The 14,087-nt window shown below is 41.9% G+C and overlaps 1 protein-coding gene across 18 annotated transcripts in view; it reads left to right on the top strand.

The window, feature by feature from the left end:
- The window catches only part of SH3KBP1 (SH3 domain containing kinase binding protein 1), a 334,655-nt gene extending 330,966 nt beyond the window's left edge, over window positions 1–3,689 (top strand). For all 18 annotated transcript variants that reach the window (XM_025997485.2, XM_025997483.2, XM_025997484.2 and 15 more), the window contains 2 exons: window positions 173–236; window positions 1,217–3,689. In XM_025997485.2, the coding sequence (XP_025853270.1) occupies window positions 173–236; window positions 1,217–1,258 (106 nt within the window). In that variant the 3' untranslated portion in view covers window positions 1,259–3,689. The remainder of the gene's footprint in view (window positions 1–172; window positions 237–1,216) is intronic.
- The last annotated feature ends 10,398 nt before the right edge of the window (window positions 3,690–14,087 follow it).

The raw sequence follows: 14,087 nt of genomic DNA, 5'->3' as shown, positions 1-14,087 counted from the left end.
CTCTCTGTCTGCAGTAAATGTCAAGCAATAACAATGCAAAGAAAGAACACAATGTTTTGTCCACATGTTTGTTGTAAAAGGCTCAGATGGATTTTGTGGTGATGAGAGGCTTCTTATCCCTTATTGGCGAAGTCCGGGCTTCTGTTTAATTTCATGGCCATTTGCTTTTCAGACGAGAGATTAAGCAGTTACTGTCAGAGTTGGATGAAGAGAAGAAAATCCGGCTTCGGTTGCAGGTGGGTCCCTCAGGGTCCTGCTGCCTCGTGAGAGGCTCAGTCAGGGGTGGGGACCACCTCAGGGCTTCATTTTGAAAGTAGATGATGGTTACTTCTCTGCAGATTCAGATGCGCTTCCCCTGGCAATTTTCTTAGAACTGTGTAGGCTCACTTCGCATCCTCTGCTGCGGTCCAGGAGGTCTTCGGAAAGGGAGCCAAGAGTGAATGTGACCCCAGTTGGGGTTCTCATTTGGAATTTATCTGAAACGTCTCCTCTCTGAAAAGTTCCCTCCGATTTCTAAAGGCCTCATTATAGTAACTGCCAGAGGGTATGGTGCTGGGGGTCTTCATTGCCAGCTGGCTTCTGTCATTGGAACTCCAAGGACCACAGCTGTCCACACTCAGCACTCGCTTTTCATCTCTTTTCCCCGAGGGCCGTGTCAGTCCTGCCAGGGCATCAGAGCCCTGTCCCCCTCCATCCCCTGAACCAACTCAGCCATTACCAAATGGCAGAGAACGTGTGGGAGTTGCAAAAGGCCAAAGGCAGACTTTGAGCTTTCATCCAGTTGGTGTCCTTGGTGGTACCTGGGACCCATGCTTCCCATCACTTTGGGGGGCACTAAGAGACACCCCCTTGGGCCCGACCAGACACCACTGCCTTCCAACACCGCTAGGTGGTCCAGCCCATCGGGACAGCCCACTCTGCCCCCTGACCGGGACACTGGAACTCTTGCTGCTTTTGACAAATTTTGGCTACAGGTAGCCCGAGAAGGCACATCCCCACCATTTCCTAGCAACGCGTGTCTGCGTGCCTGTGCTTTAGGTTTCTGTCACTCTGGCCTCGTTGTCCACTCGTCATTCAGATGTCACTTCACCCATTCCACCTTGAAGAGTGTCAGGTTGATTATCATCTTTCATTCGACCAAGTTGATTATCTTTCAGCTTCTCTCAAAGCAGTGAATTCATTATGATTTTGTCCGGCTCTTGTTTTTCCTTTATAGATGGAAGTTAATGACATAAAGAAAACTCTTCAATCAAAATGAATACTTGATCAATGAAATGTCACATTATTCATCCTGAGTCCAAGACTCAAATTTTCTGCCCCAGCCAAAATAACCTTGTGCCAAAAGATTAAAGGTTTGCCTCCACACGTCCCTGTTTGAAAGATTAGCACAGAAGTCTTGATAGCACAACACAAATTCCATCCAAGAGGAGACTCTTCCCCCTGGTATAATCCTGGGCACAGCACTGGTTGTGACTTAGAGCGAATTGTGCTAAAGGCTTTTTTACTGAGATCTCACGCGAAACGAAAACTCAGGCAGTTTAGTCCATAGTGGTACTATTTTGATGATATTTTCCATTAATAAAATGTAATTTCCGATTATTCGTTTACAAGCTTTATAATTTTATGATTTTTTTAATCGTGTTTTGTCACAGAGTCCCCCAGTGTCTGTATCACACATAGTCCAGAGCGAGCGTCCCATTCTTTTGCTTCAGGCAGAAAACTGCCTCGCTTTGTGTCCCCCCTAGGATTCTATTACATATGCAATTTTAGGTCCGACCCATCTCTTCCCCTGCCAGCCGACCCCGCCACCCTAAGATAAATTTTAGCTTATATATGATGGTATATTTACAAGAGAGAGAAAGAGAAAACCTGGTATTTGCAATGACCTGTGCCTTCTTTTTACCACCCTCTTGATTGGAGCTTTTGTGATGCAGCTACCATGATTCAAAGGAAAAACAAACAAACAAAAAACAAAACACCTTTTTTTAAAAGCGACTTCTCAGAGTCCACTAGAGGCCACTGTCTTCGAAGCTTCTGTCACCTAGCCAAAGGTCCCAGGAGGAGACAACCGTGAAGCTGGGCGTGCTCTGTGGTACCAGCTATAACGTCGAAGTCCTCCTAGTTGTAGGTTGTTCATGGAACTAGAAGTGTCACCCTTGCTTGATTTTTCATCAGCCAAGTTAAACCCCTGCTTCCTGTCCTTTGCACCTTTTGCGTGAACAGAATATGCATTATGAAAGCAAAAATAAATAAACGTAAAATGCAATGAAAACAAGGGGGGGAAGTTGTGTTATTTTCTGCCCTGGGTTGCCCGTGTGTGCTGGTGTTCAGACTGTACCCACATAATGGCATTTGCCTTGTTCTCCTGTAACCCCCCTCCTCAGGTCCGAGAGAATGGGGGGATGCTGTTGTTGAAGTGTAGCCATTGGATCTTTCTTGCATTTATGGAATTGCTTTCTCCGTCCCAAGGAAACCAGTGTTTGCCTGTCCGCTCTATCTCTGTAGCAAATGAACAGCTCAGCCTTAGACTATGTAACTGTTTCCTCATCCTTAGCTGAAAATAAGGGGGTGTACTGTATTGCAAGATTGTTTGGGAACTGGGGGGTGGGGGGTGGTCCCTTCAGGACCCCTGAAGGTGTTTTATGTGTTTCTCCAAAGCTGCTTTGTCTATTTCCTGAGTTTTAGAGTGAAAGTACTAAATATTAATGGATTTGCACAACTGCAATGAAGGAGAATGGATAACATGGAAGGAGCAATGCAAAAAAGAAATCATCACATGTTATTGGTTATCCAAAGTATTACAAACAAATGTCTCTTCCTTCCTCTCTCCCTTCCCCGCCTTCCTCTTGCCTCCACGCTCATCCTCGCTGCTTGAGGCTACTACTTCCCCCCCGAGTACTGTCCTTACAGAGGCCGACACCCTGTCTTCCAGGATGGGGGCATGATGACAGGAAGGGAGACCATAAAGAAAGAAACCCCCCGCCCTGCATCCCCATGTCTGGACAGATCGCCTTTTCATCAGCCTTGCTCACAGGGTGCTTGGGGCCGGGAGCACCAAGTTTCCGAGGGCAGCGTAAGACATTCCTGAACCCCTTCACTCTTCTAAGCATTTCTACGTTAAACTTAAAGCCTTGAGAGATTTCCCACCGCCTAGTGTAAGAATGAGGATTGAATTCTTTGACATTTGGATTTCTCATTTACTCATCGTGAAGATCCCTAACGCTCTAGTTTTATATGATGTGTATACAGAGTAGGATTGTTATAATGAAATTGAGAGGTTGAGCGCCCTCGTGGGGCACTAGCAACCTGGAATGTAGAGGGCTATCATCTTCCCCTCGTAGAAGCCACGGGCTTTCTTTGTATGAGGAGAGGGCAAAGTGATTCTAGAAGGAGGAGTTGGCCTAACTAGCTTCCTTACTGCCCCTTGGGCTAACCAGCCAGAGGATTCTACATTATGGAACTGCTGAGCCACTGTCCGAACAGCCACCACCTTGACTCTACAAAATGGACCCGTCAAGAATATTGAGAAGCTTGGAAAGATCACTTGAAAAAATTCTTTTGCATTCAGCATGGACTCGACCAGCATCTATGGAGATTATTTTTTTGCTTCATTTTCTAAAATTGTATTTAGAAAAGTCTTAAGTATTGTGCTTTGTAAAGAAGATGATTAAAATGAAATTTTGTGAAAATATTTTTGTTCAAAGTTGTCATGGTCCAAGAGGAATGATTTCTTGGAATTCAAACCATTTTTCTCCATTTTACACAATTTGATTACTCTTCTAGAAATGTCTTTGGAAGACATGGAATATAGTACCCCTCACCCCACTTATCTTTCCCGAGTGAACAGAAATAACCCATTAAAATCCATGGCTGTGAATTCCATTTTTACATTGTTGGATTTTACATTCATATTTCGGCAGAAAATTCTAGTTAGGTCTACATTGTTTTTTAGTGTAAAAATCATTAAATTATCATTATTCAAATAATTGTGTAAGGCCACTTTTATTCATCCACAGCCCTGTAGACAGCATACTTAAGTACCTGATTTGTTTTCTTCCATAAAGACAGCCTGTATCTATCATCACATATGTGTCTTTGGTTACTATTGGTGGAGTTTTATTTCCTTTTATAACCAGCTCCTTGATGGGAAAACCACAGGGTGTGTAATTTATTGCTCACAGTTGCCACAGTCTGTATTAAAAATAATCCCCAGGTCCCACAAAGCCCTTTGTATCCTAACCTGAGGTCACCAGGGTCTCTGTTCTGTATCAGATTAGGTTTTAGTTCTCTAGCTATTTTCACACAAATTAATGTCAAGATGTTTTAGACCAAGAGGGGCTGGTGAAAAGCTTTTCTTTTTGGTTCGATACAAATGAGACGTGTAACAAAGCATCACGTGAGTGGGTGCTAGGCGTTCGGCACAGCTGATTGCAGTGTCCAACAGAGCAAAGGCTTGGAGCTTACAACTGAAGCCTGGGGAAGAAGATGCCATTCTCCAAATTAGGTGTAATGAGGGAACACAGTGGCCAAGGCAGAGGAACTCTTTCCTGATCGGAAATAAATGTTTGTTGGTAGTGTAAGGACGGGGGGGGGGGGGGGGGGCATGTCTCTTAAGGTGATAAGCAGTTGCTGTCATTCCTAGTTCTATCCCTAGTCACTGAGGCTTGATTCCCAACACATGGAGCAGAAGGCAGCCCCTGAAGCCAACAGGAGTCCATGAAGTAGCTGCACATCCCAGAGAGGAGGTTTTATTTCATGTGTTTTTATTTTTTTATTTTATTTTTTTTTAATTTTTATTTATTTATGATAGTCACAGAGAGAGAGAGAGGCAGAGACACAGGCGGAGGGAGAAGCAGGCTCCATGCACCGGGAGCCTGATATGGGATTCGATCCCGGGTCTCCAGGATCGTGCCCTGGGCCAAAGGCAGGCGCCAAACCGCTGCGCCACCCAGGGATCCCTCATGTGTTTTTAATCAGTCCCAAACTGGAGTGGCTGTGGGGGCAGCCTTTCCTAGAAATGACATTGTGCGGTCATCATGTTTGTGAATACAGAGTTCACGGTAAAATAGGCTATTCCTTTTTTCTTGTTAGAGCAATAAGTGATAAAATATTTCTTTTGGGGGGGCACTGGGGTGGCTCAGCGGTTGAGCATCTGCCTTTGGCTCAGGGCATGGTCCCGGTCCCGGGATCGAGTCCCACATCTGGCTCCCCACAGGGAGCCTGTTTCTCCCTCTGCCTGTGTCTCTACCACTCTCTCTGTGTCTCTCATGAATAAATAAAATTAAAAAACTTTTTAAATATTTCTTTTTTTAAAAAAATATTTATTTGAGAGAGAGAGCATGCACAAGCGGAGGAGGGAGAAGCAGACTCCCTGCAGAGCAGGGAGCCTGATGCAGGGCTCATTCCTAGGACCCCAAGATCATGACCTGAGCCAAAAGCAGACACTTAGCCAACTGAACCACCCAGGCACCCACAGCACTGTCATTTAAATTGTGAATGCTTCCCTTCCCTCTCACCCCTATAGAATGTTACTAGTTCTCCAGGAAACTAAGATTTGTTGTCAAGCTTTGAGTTCTTTGACGGGAAAGTGCCCTGGAAATGCAAAACTTCATTATAGTTTCTATTAACTAAAAAAAAAATTTAGAGGGGTTCACACATCAACTTTAAAAACAAGCAAGTGATAAGGCCATCCTGAAGCCAAACAGAAAAACTAGGAAAAAATCAATAACATTTCCATGGTTATTCCCCAAAAGAAAAACAGATGTCTTAAGAGAAATGGAGTGGATTCTCTTCAAGCTTCATGATTCTTTCTTAGTCTGCAGCTCAATCTGAGTGATGCGAGAACTTGGCTGGGGCAAGCTGAACATGTATCAAGTCCTTACGTTGTGCTGGGCACCAGGATATGTGCTGAAGGCAACGTGGCCTCTGTGCTCATGGAGCTCAAATTGAAGGAATAAGCAGATAAGCAGGCAAGTTTTCCACAGTACAAGAACATGACCACAGAAGTCCAGGGACTTTGGAACTGCAGAGGAGAGGTGCCCAAAGGAGCCTTGAGTATGGGGAGACTAGAGGAAGAGGGGTATTTTTGGTTAAGTCTAATTTAAAAACATTTTTAATAGATTTATTTATTCTTTTAGAGAGAGAAAGCACGAGCAGGAGGGACAGAGGGGGAGGGAGACAATCTCAAGCAGACTCCATGCTGAGCACGGAGCCCGACGTGGGGCTCAATCTTATGACCTTGAGATCATGACCTGAGCCGAACCTAAGAGTCAGAGGCTTAACCACCTGTACCATCCAGGCACTCCTAAATCCAACTTTTTTAGGTTATAAAGCTGTGATGAACATCTTTGGGCATAAACCTATGCCCACATTTCTGATTTATCCTTATTAAGACAATTCCTAGAAGTGGAGTGTGACTATGAATTGCCTAAGATTTTAGCAAGAATAATCTTTGCACAAGCAACAAAATAAAAAATGAACAAGTGGGACTATATCAAACTAAAAAGTTTCGGCACAGCAAGAGAAACCATCAACAAAGTGAAATGACAACCTATGGAATAGGAAAAAAAATATTTGCAAACCACACATCTGATAAGGGGTTAATATAAAAAACATAAAGAATTCATTCACCTCAGTAGCAGAAAAAAAACCAAATAACCCAACTTGAAAATAGGCAAAAGACCTGAACAGACATTTCTCCAAAGACAATATACAAAAGGCCAACAGGTACATGAAAAGATGCTCAACATCAGTAGTTAGTAGGGAAATACAAACCAGAACCACAATGAGATACCACTTCACACCTGTTAGAATGGTCATCATCAAAAAGACAAGAGAGAAATGCTGGTGAGAATGTGGAGAAAAGGGAACCCTTGTACACTGTTGCTGGAATTGTAAATTGGTACAGTCACTATGGAAAACAGCTTGGAAGAGCCTCAAAAGATTAAAAGCAAAACTACCAGATGATCCAGCAATTCCACTTCCGGAAATATATCCAAAGGTAATGAAAACACCAACTCAAAAAATATCTGTACTCCCGTGTTCATTAATTTGTGGTTAGCAGAGGTGGAGAGCAGATTTGGAGAAAGGTGGTCAAAAGGTACAAAATTCCAAATATAAGATAAATAAGTACTGGGGATATATAGCTAACACTGCCCTACGATATATAGGAAAGAAAAATTTTTTTTAAGATTTTATCTTTTTGACATAGCACAAGCAGGGGGAGCAGCAGAGGGAGAGGGAGAAAGAAGCAGGCTCTCCACTGAGCAGGGAGCCCGATGCAGGGCTCGATCCCAGGATCCTGGGATCATGACCTGAGCCAAAAGCAGATGCTTAATCAGCTGAGCACCCAGGCGCCCCAAGGAAAGTTTTTAAGAGAGCAAATCCTAAAAGTTCTTATCCCAAGGAGACATTTTTTCCTTTTATTCTTCTTTCTTTTTATTGTATCTATATGAGAAGATGGATGTTGGGGCCCCTGGGTGGCTTAGCGGTTGAGCATCTGCCTTCGGCTCAGGGCATGATCCCAGGGTCCGAGTCCCGCACTGGGCTCCCTGCATGGAGCCTGCTCCTCCCTCTACCTATGTCTCTGCCTCTCTGTGTCTCCCATGAATAAATAAATAAAATCTTTTTTTAAAAAGGAGAAGATGGATGTTAGCTGAACCCGGAATGGTAATTGTTTCATGATATATATAAATCAAATCCTCATGGTGTATGCCTTAAACTTATACAGTGATATATGCCAGTTATTTCTCAATAGAACTGGAAAAAAATATTCAGCCATATGGAGAAATCCCAGGGAAGGAAAACAACATAATGAAAGTATTTGTTCCATTAAGGTGGTGAAATTGTGAGCTATAAAATGATTTTCTTCTAATATTGCTATTATTCGATAACTAAAGATAATTATAAAAAATTTTTAAAGAATATCTCTCGCCTGATTATAAACACAGTTGAATGAACATTAGTATACAAAGGTAACTGACCACCCAGCTCCCCTTGAAGTTGTATTTGCCTAAACCTCTGTGCGTGTCAGGCTTGGATCTCTTCTTTCTGGCTAGTCACTGCTCAGATGTCACCTAATCAGAGAGGCTGTCCCTAACCCACTAAACAAAAGAGCACCTTTAGCCTCGATCGTCCCGCAGACCCCATATACTGATACCCTGCTTAATACACACGTGCACACGCACACATGTGGACACACACATCTGTGTTCTGTCTCCCCTCCCTAGAATGAAACCAACCAAAGGCAGTGACTTCATTTTCTTCACTGCTATATCCCCAGTACCTAAAAAAAAAATACCTGAGTGCGTAGTAAGCATTTGATATGTATTTGTTGACTGAATAGATGACAAATTGTCACAAATAGTCACAATTGGTAATTGTGACTGATGCCAAAAGCAATTGATTCTATGAATTTGAGCAGCCCAGTTTTACCTTTACAAAAACTCTATGTGCAAAAATGTAGCATTAGGGAAGATTCATGACAAAACAGTTACAAAGAACGCCTTCAGAGGCACTTTACTTGTATGTGAGTCTCAGCCAACACCCAAAGCCTAAGAAGAATGCTTATGTTACCATGAATCTTAAAACAAGTTCACATGATCTGCACACTATTGTCTCAAACTGTCATCCACTATTAAAAAACCATGGCTACCCCTGTTTTAAGATATAAAGCATTCTTTTTTAATTAGATTCACTCTGGGGGCACCTGGGTGGCTCAGTCAGTTAAGCATCTGCCTTTGGCTTACATCATGATCCCGGGGTCCCTCTCCCTCTGCCCCTCCCCTCAGCTCATTCTCTCTCTCTCTCTCTCTCTCTCTCTCTCTCTACCCCTCCCCCCCCCCCCCCCCGCTCTCCCCCTCTCCCTCTCCCTCTCCTTCCCTCCCTACCTCTCTCAAATAAATAAAGTCTTTTTAAAACTTAAGATTTACTCTGGAGAAAGAATGAATTCAAAGGTGAGCATATTCCTGACACTTTGCTTTTGACACTTCTCAGAGGTCACTTGAGAACGGAATTGCTGCCCCTCAGGGCTGGCCATCTGCCCTCAAAGTGATGAATAAGGAGGACATGCAGATAAGCCCCGGGCCTCCAAGATGTGCTATGGAGTTCTTAGAGACGATCCCTGGAAGGCAGTAGTAGCAACACTGACCAGGAACCTGGTAGAAATGAAAATCTGGGGGCCCTGCCCCAGGCCTACTGAATCAAACTCTGGAGAGGGACCCAGGAATCTGTGTTTTAACAAGTCCTGGGGATTCTGATGCACACTCAAGCTTGAGGGCCACTGTCATGGCAGGGGGGATTGTCTTATTCTCCGTGAGTTATGTGTAGGATAATCCATAGTAATCTTCTCCAGAGATCTCTATCAGATTGTGGCTACATCACAACAAGGTGCACTATCCAGAAACTATGCAATAGTGTATTACATTGAACCATATGAAGTTGACATTCTTGTAGGTCAAATATTATTGAATAGGGCTTCCAGCTTCAGCACAGAGATCAGAGAGCTATAAGGTGTCCTTCCCATGTTTACAATAAGAAAAAATCTGGACTGGAAATTAGAAGAGAATTGAGTTTGCAAGCAAATGGCTATTTCAAAATCTGTAGAGAGATAGGCATTTTCTGTGAGACATGGAACTTGACATTTGCTTACCAGGGACTAAAGCTACCAGATACCATATAGGTGGAAAGGAAGATCAAGATAGAAAACTGAAAACAAATTGCTTTCCCTCCAGGAACCCCAAGTGGCCCTTACATGGAGGATTGGGGAAATCCAGAGAAGATTCATGGTGCAGGCTGGAGGTGCTAGCTCAGGAGCCACTGAGAAATCTGCACAAACCTTTCTCACTTAAGGAACAAAAGGCTTATTCTGCAGAGGGAAGGACATAGTCTGAGGGCACTGGTGAAATAGCATTGCAGCTGGGAGAAGGGAATTCCACCCAACCCCAGCCCCAGCCCTCAACTCATCTAAAAAATGATTATTTCATCTTAAGGGCGAAGGGTCTCAAGGCTGTTGACCGCGAACACCAGTGCATCTGGGGGAAGAGACCAGCCTAGGGGAAATCTATCTCTGCAGTCAGAGGCACATGTGAGGGCTGTCCCCTGAAATTAAGGCTTAGAACATCAGAGACCACCCTCACTCTGTGCCCCTACTAGCACACTAACAAAACTTCAAGAATAATAACATTGGATTACAGCAGGGAGGGCTGCCAGAGACAGATCTTTTATGGAGAGCAGTACAGAGGGAAGCCCCAAAACCAAGAGGAGGAACACAAAAAAGATCCCTAGAGGAATTAAAAGTTTCTGATGTCTGTAGGAACAACAAACCTCAACACGGCCCAATTCCTGGCTAGGATAACATAAATTCCTCTACTAAATTCTAATTTAACACAGCATCTGCTGCCTTATATAAAATGTCTAGCTTTCAACAAAAAAATTACAAGGCATGCCAAAAGCCAATGAAAAAGCAATCTAAAGAGACAAAACAATCCTCAGAACCACTTAAATATGGCACAGCTACTGGAAGTATCAGAGAAGGAATTTAAAATAATCATTATGTTAAAGGCTATCATGGAAAAAGCACACAACTTGCAAGATCAGATAGGAAATTTCAGCAGAGATGGAAGCTATAGGAAAGAATCAAATGGCTGGAAATTAAAAATGCAGTAACAGAAATGAAGAATGCCTTTGATGGGCTCATCGGAAGACTTCAATGTTTATATTTACATGAATAAATACCAGGACTGACAAAAAGAGAAAAGGCACAAATCACCAAGTTGAGAATGAAATGGGATAACACTACAAACTTTGCAGCCATCAAAGGGATAATAAGGTAATGCTATGAACAACTTCATGATCTAAATTCAACATCTTAGAAGAACCGAACTAATTTCTCCAAACTCACAAACTATCAAAACTCAACCAAAATAAACAAGCTTGACAGTTCTATAACCATGATGAAAAAAATCAAATGTGCAATTTAAAGACCCTGATAAAGAAATCGCCAGATCCAAATGCTTTCACTGGAGAAGTCTACCAAACACTTAAAGAAGTAACACCAATTTTATGTAATCTCTTCCATAAAAGAGAAGAAGACAGAACTTCCCAAATCATTTTATGAGGCTAGTATTACTCTGATATCAAAACAAGGAAAAGACAGTATCCCCAAAAATGAAAACTGCAGGTCAGTATATTTTATCAAGCTAGATGCAAATATTTTCAATAAAGTAGTAGGAAGTAAAATCCAGAAATGTATTAAAAGAATTATATACCACACCCAACTAGAATTTCTCAGGTATCTCAGGTATGCAAGTTCAACGTTGGAAAATTAGTGTAAGCCACCATATCAATAGGCTAAAGAAAAAAAATCACATGCTCATATTAATTGATGTAGAAAAATTGATGAAAAAACATCCAATACCCATGCACATTATTGATTCTCGGTGAACTAGAAATGGAAGCCTCCTTAACTTGATAAATAGCATCTGCAGTAAACCCACAGCTAACGTCATACGTAGGGTGAAAAACTGAATACTTTCCCTTTAAGATTAGAACAAGACAAGGAGGGGATCCCTGGGTGGCGCAGCGGTTTGGCGCCTGCCTTTGGCCCAGGGCGCGATCCTGGAGACCCGGGATCGAATCCCACATCAGGCTCCCAGTGCATGGAGCCTGCTTCTCCCTCTGCCTGTGTCTCTGCCTCTCTCTCTCTGTGTGACTATCATAAATAAATAAAAATTAAAAGAAAAATTAAAAAAAAAGAACAAGACAAGGATGTCTGCTCTCAGTGCTCTTATTCAATATAGAACTGCAAGTTCTAGCCATAGTAACAAAGCAAGAAAAAGAAACAAAATGCATGCAGCCTGGAAAAAAGAAATACAACCATCCCTATTTGCAGACAACATGATTGCACGGAAAGTCTCAAGGACTCACAAACTTCCTGAAGTGAGCTCAGCAAGGTCATGTAATAAGAAAAGTGTGGTGCACAAAAACAATTGCATTTCTACATACTAATAATGAACATGTGGAACCTGAAATTGCAAACCATGCCATTTATATTCACTCTAAAAAAACTAAATACTTGGGCATAAACTTAATACATACACAATTTGGACGCTGAAGATTAGAAAATTCTAATGAAAGAAATCAAAGAAGTTCATCTAAATAAATGGAAATGAATACTATATCCATAAATTTGGAAGATTCAGCATAATAAATACATTAATTCTTTCTAGGTTGATCTATATGTTTATGTAATTGTCATCAAAATCCTAGCAAGGTTTTTTTGTGGACATAGACAAGCTTATTGTGAAATTTATGTGGAAAAACACAGGCCCTAATTCAGCTCAAACAGTCTTGGAAAAGAAAAAAGAGGAATCACTCTCCCTACTATTAAGGGTTAGTATATAACTTCAGCAGTCAAGACAGTGTGGATTGGTGGCAGGATAAATACATAGGTCAGTGGAACACAATAGAGAACCCAGAAACAGACTCATACAGATATTCCCAATGATTCAAAAATCATTACCAACGGGTAAAGGCAATTTAATGAAGGAAAGATAGACTTTTCATAAAGTGGTACTGAAGCAATTGAACATCCAGAGGTGCAAAAAAAAAAAAAAAGGACCTCCACCTGAACCTCAGACCTTATGCAAAAATTAAGTAAAAATGGATATTTTTTTAAAGATTTATTTATTTATTTATTCATGAGAGACACAGGCAGAGGGAGAAGCAGGCTCCATGCAGGGAGCCTGATGTGGGACTTGATCTGGGACTCCAGGATCACTCCCCAGGCCGAAGGCAGGCACCAAACCACTGAGCCACCCAGGGATCCCCAGTAAAAATGGATTTTAAATGTAACATGCAAAGCTACAAAACTTTTACTACTACAATTATTATTTCTTTAAGTAGGCTCCATGCTGGGTGTGGAGCCCAATGTGGGGCTTGAACTCACAAACATGAGATCAAGACCTGAGCTGAGATCAAGAGTTGGACACGCAACTGACTGAGCCATCCAGGTGCCCCAAAAGCAACAAAAAACAAAAAAACAAAACAAAACAAAACAAAACAAAAAAAAATAAAGCAACAAAACCTTTAGGAAAAAACATAAGAGAAAATCTTCGGACCCTAGGGCTGGGCAAAGAATTTATTTTTTAACATGGAATTAAAAACACAATTTATAAATAGAAAAATTGATAAATTGGGTCTTATCAGGATTAAAAACATGTGCTCTATGAAAGACCTTATTAAGAGATGAAAAGACAAGCTACGGACTGAAAGAAAATATTTGCAAACCACCTATTTGGCAAAGGACTAGTATCTAGAATATGGAGAGGACACTTGAAACTCAATAGTAAAAGAGCAAACATTCCAGTTAGAAAATGGGCACAAGATATGAACTCACCAAATAAGATATACACTTGGCAAATAAGCACATGAAAAGATGCTCAACATCATTATCCATTGGGAAAATGCAAATTAAAACCATAATGAGCTATCACTACACAGCTACTGGAATGGCTAAAATGAAAAAGTAACTACACCAAATACTGGTAAGGATGTGGAGAAACCAGATCAATCCTAACATTCCTGATGGGAGCGCGAAATGGTATAGCCACCCTGGAAAACAACTTGGCAATTTAAGAAATTAAATATGCAACTACCATATGACGCAACATTTGCACTCCTGGGCATTTATCCCAGAGAAATCAAAACTTATGTTCACATAAAAACCTGTACATCCATGTCCACAGCATTTTTCTCATAATAGCCCCAAAGTGGAAGCAACTCCGGTGTCTTTGAAAGGACAAATGGATAAAGAGATTGTGGTACATCCACACCATGGAATAGTGCTCAGCAACAAATGGAAGGGACTACTGAAATGTGCAACATCTTGGCTGCATCCCAGGGGATCAAGCTGGGTGAAAAAAGACAATCCTAAAAGGTTACATACTGTATGATTCCATGTATATAACATTCTTGAAGTGACAAAATTATAGAAATGGAAAACAGATTAGTGGTTGCCAGTGGTTAGGTATGGAGTGTGTGGGGCGAGATGGGTGTGGGAATCAAAGGGCAGTAGGAGAGATCCTTGT

Source organism: Vulpes vulpes, chromosome X (assembly GCF_048418805.1).
Source record: "Vulpes vulpes isolate BD-2025 chromosome X, VulVul3, whole genome shotgun sequence".
In the NCBI taxonomy this organism is placed as follows: domain Eukaryota; kingdom Metazoa; phylum Chordata; class Mammalia; order Carnivora; family Canidae; genus Vulpes; species Vulpes vulpes.
This window is presented reverse-complemented; position numbering and strand designations above follow the sequence as displayed.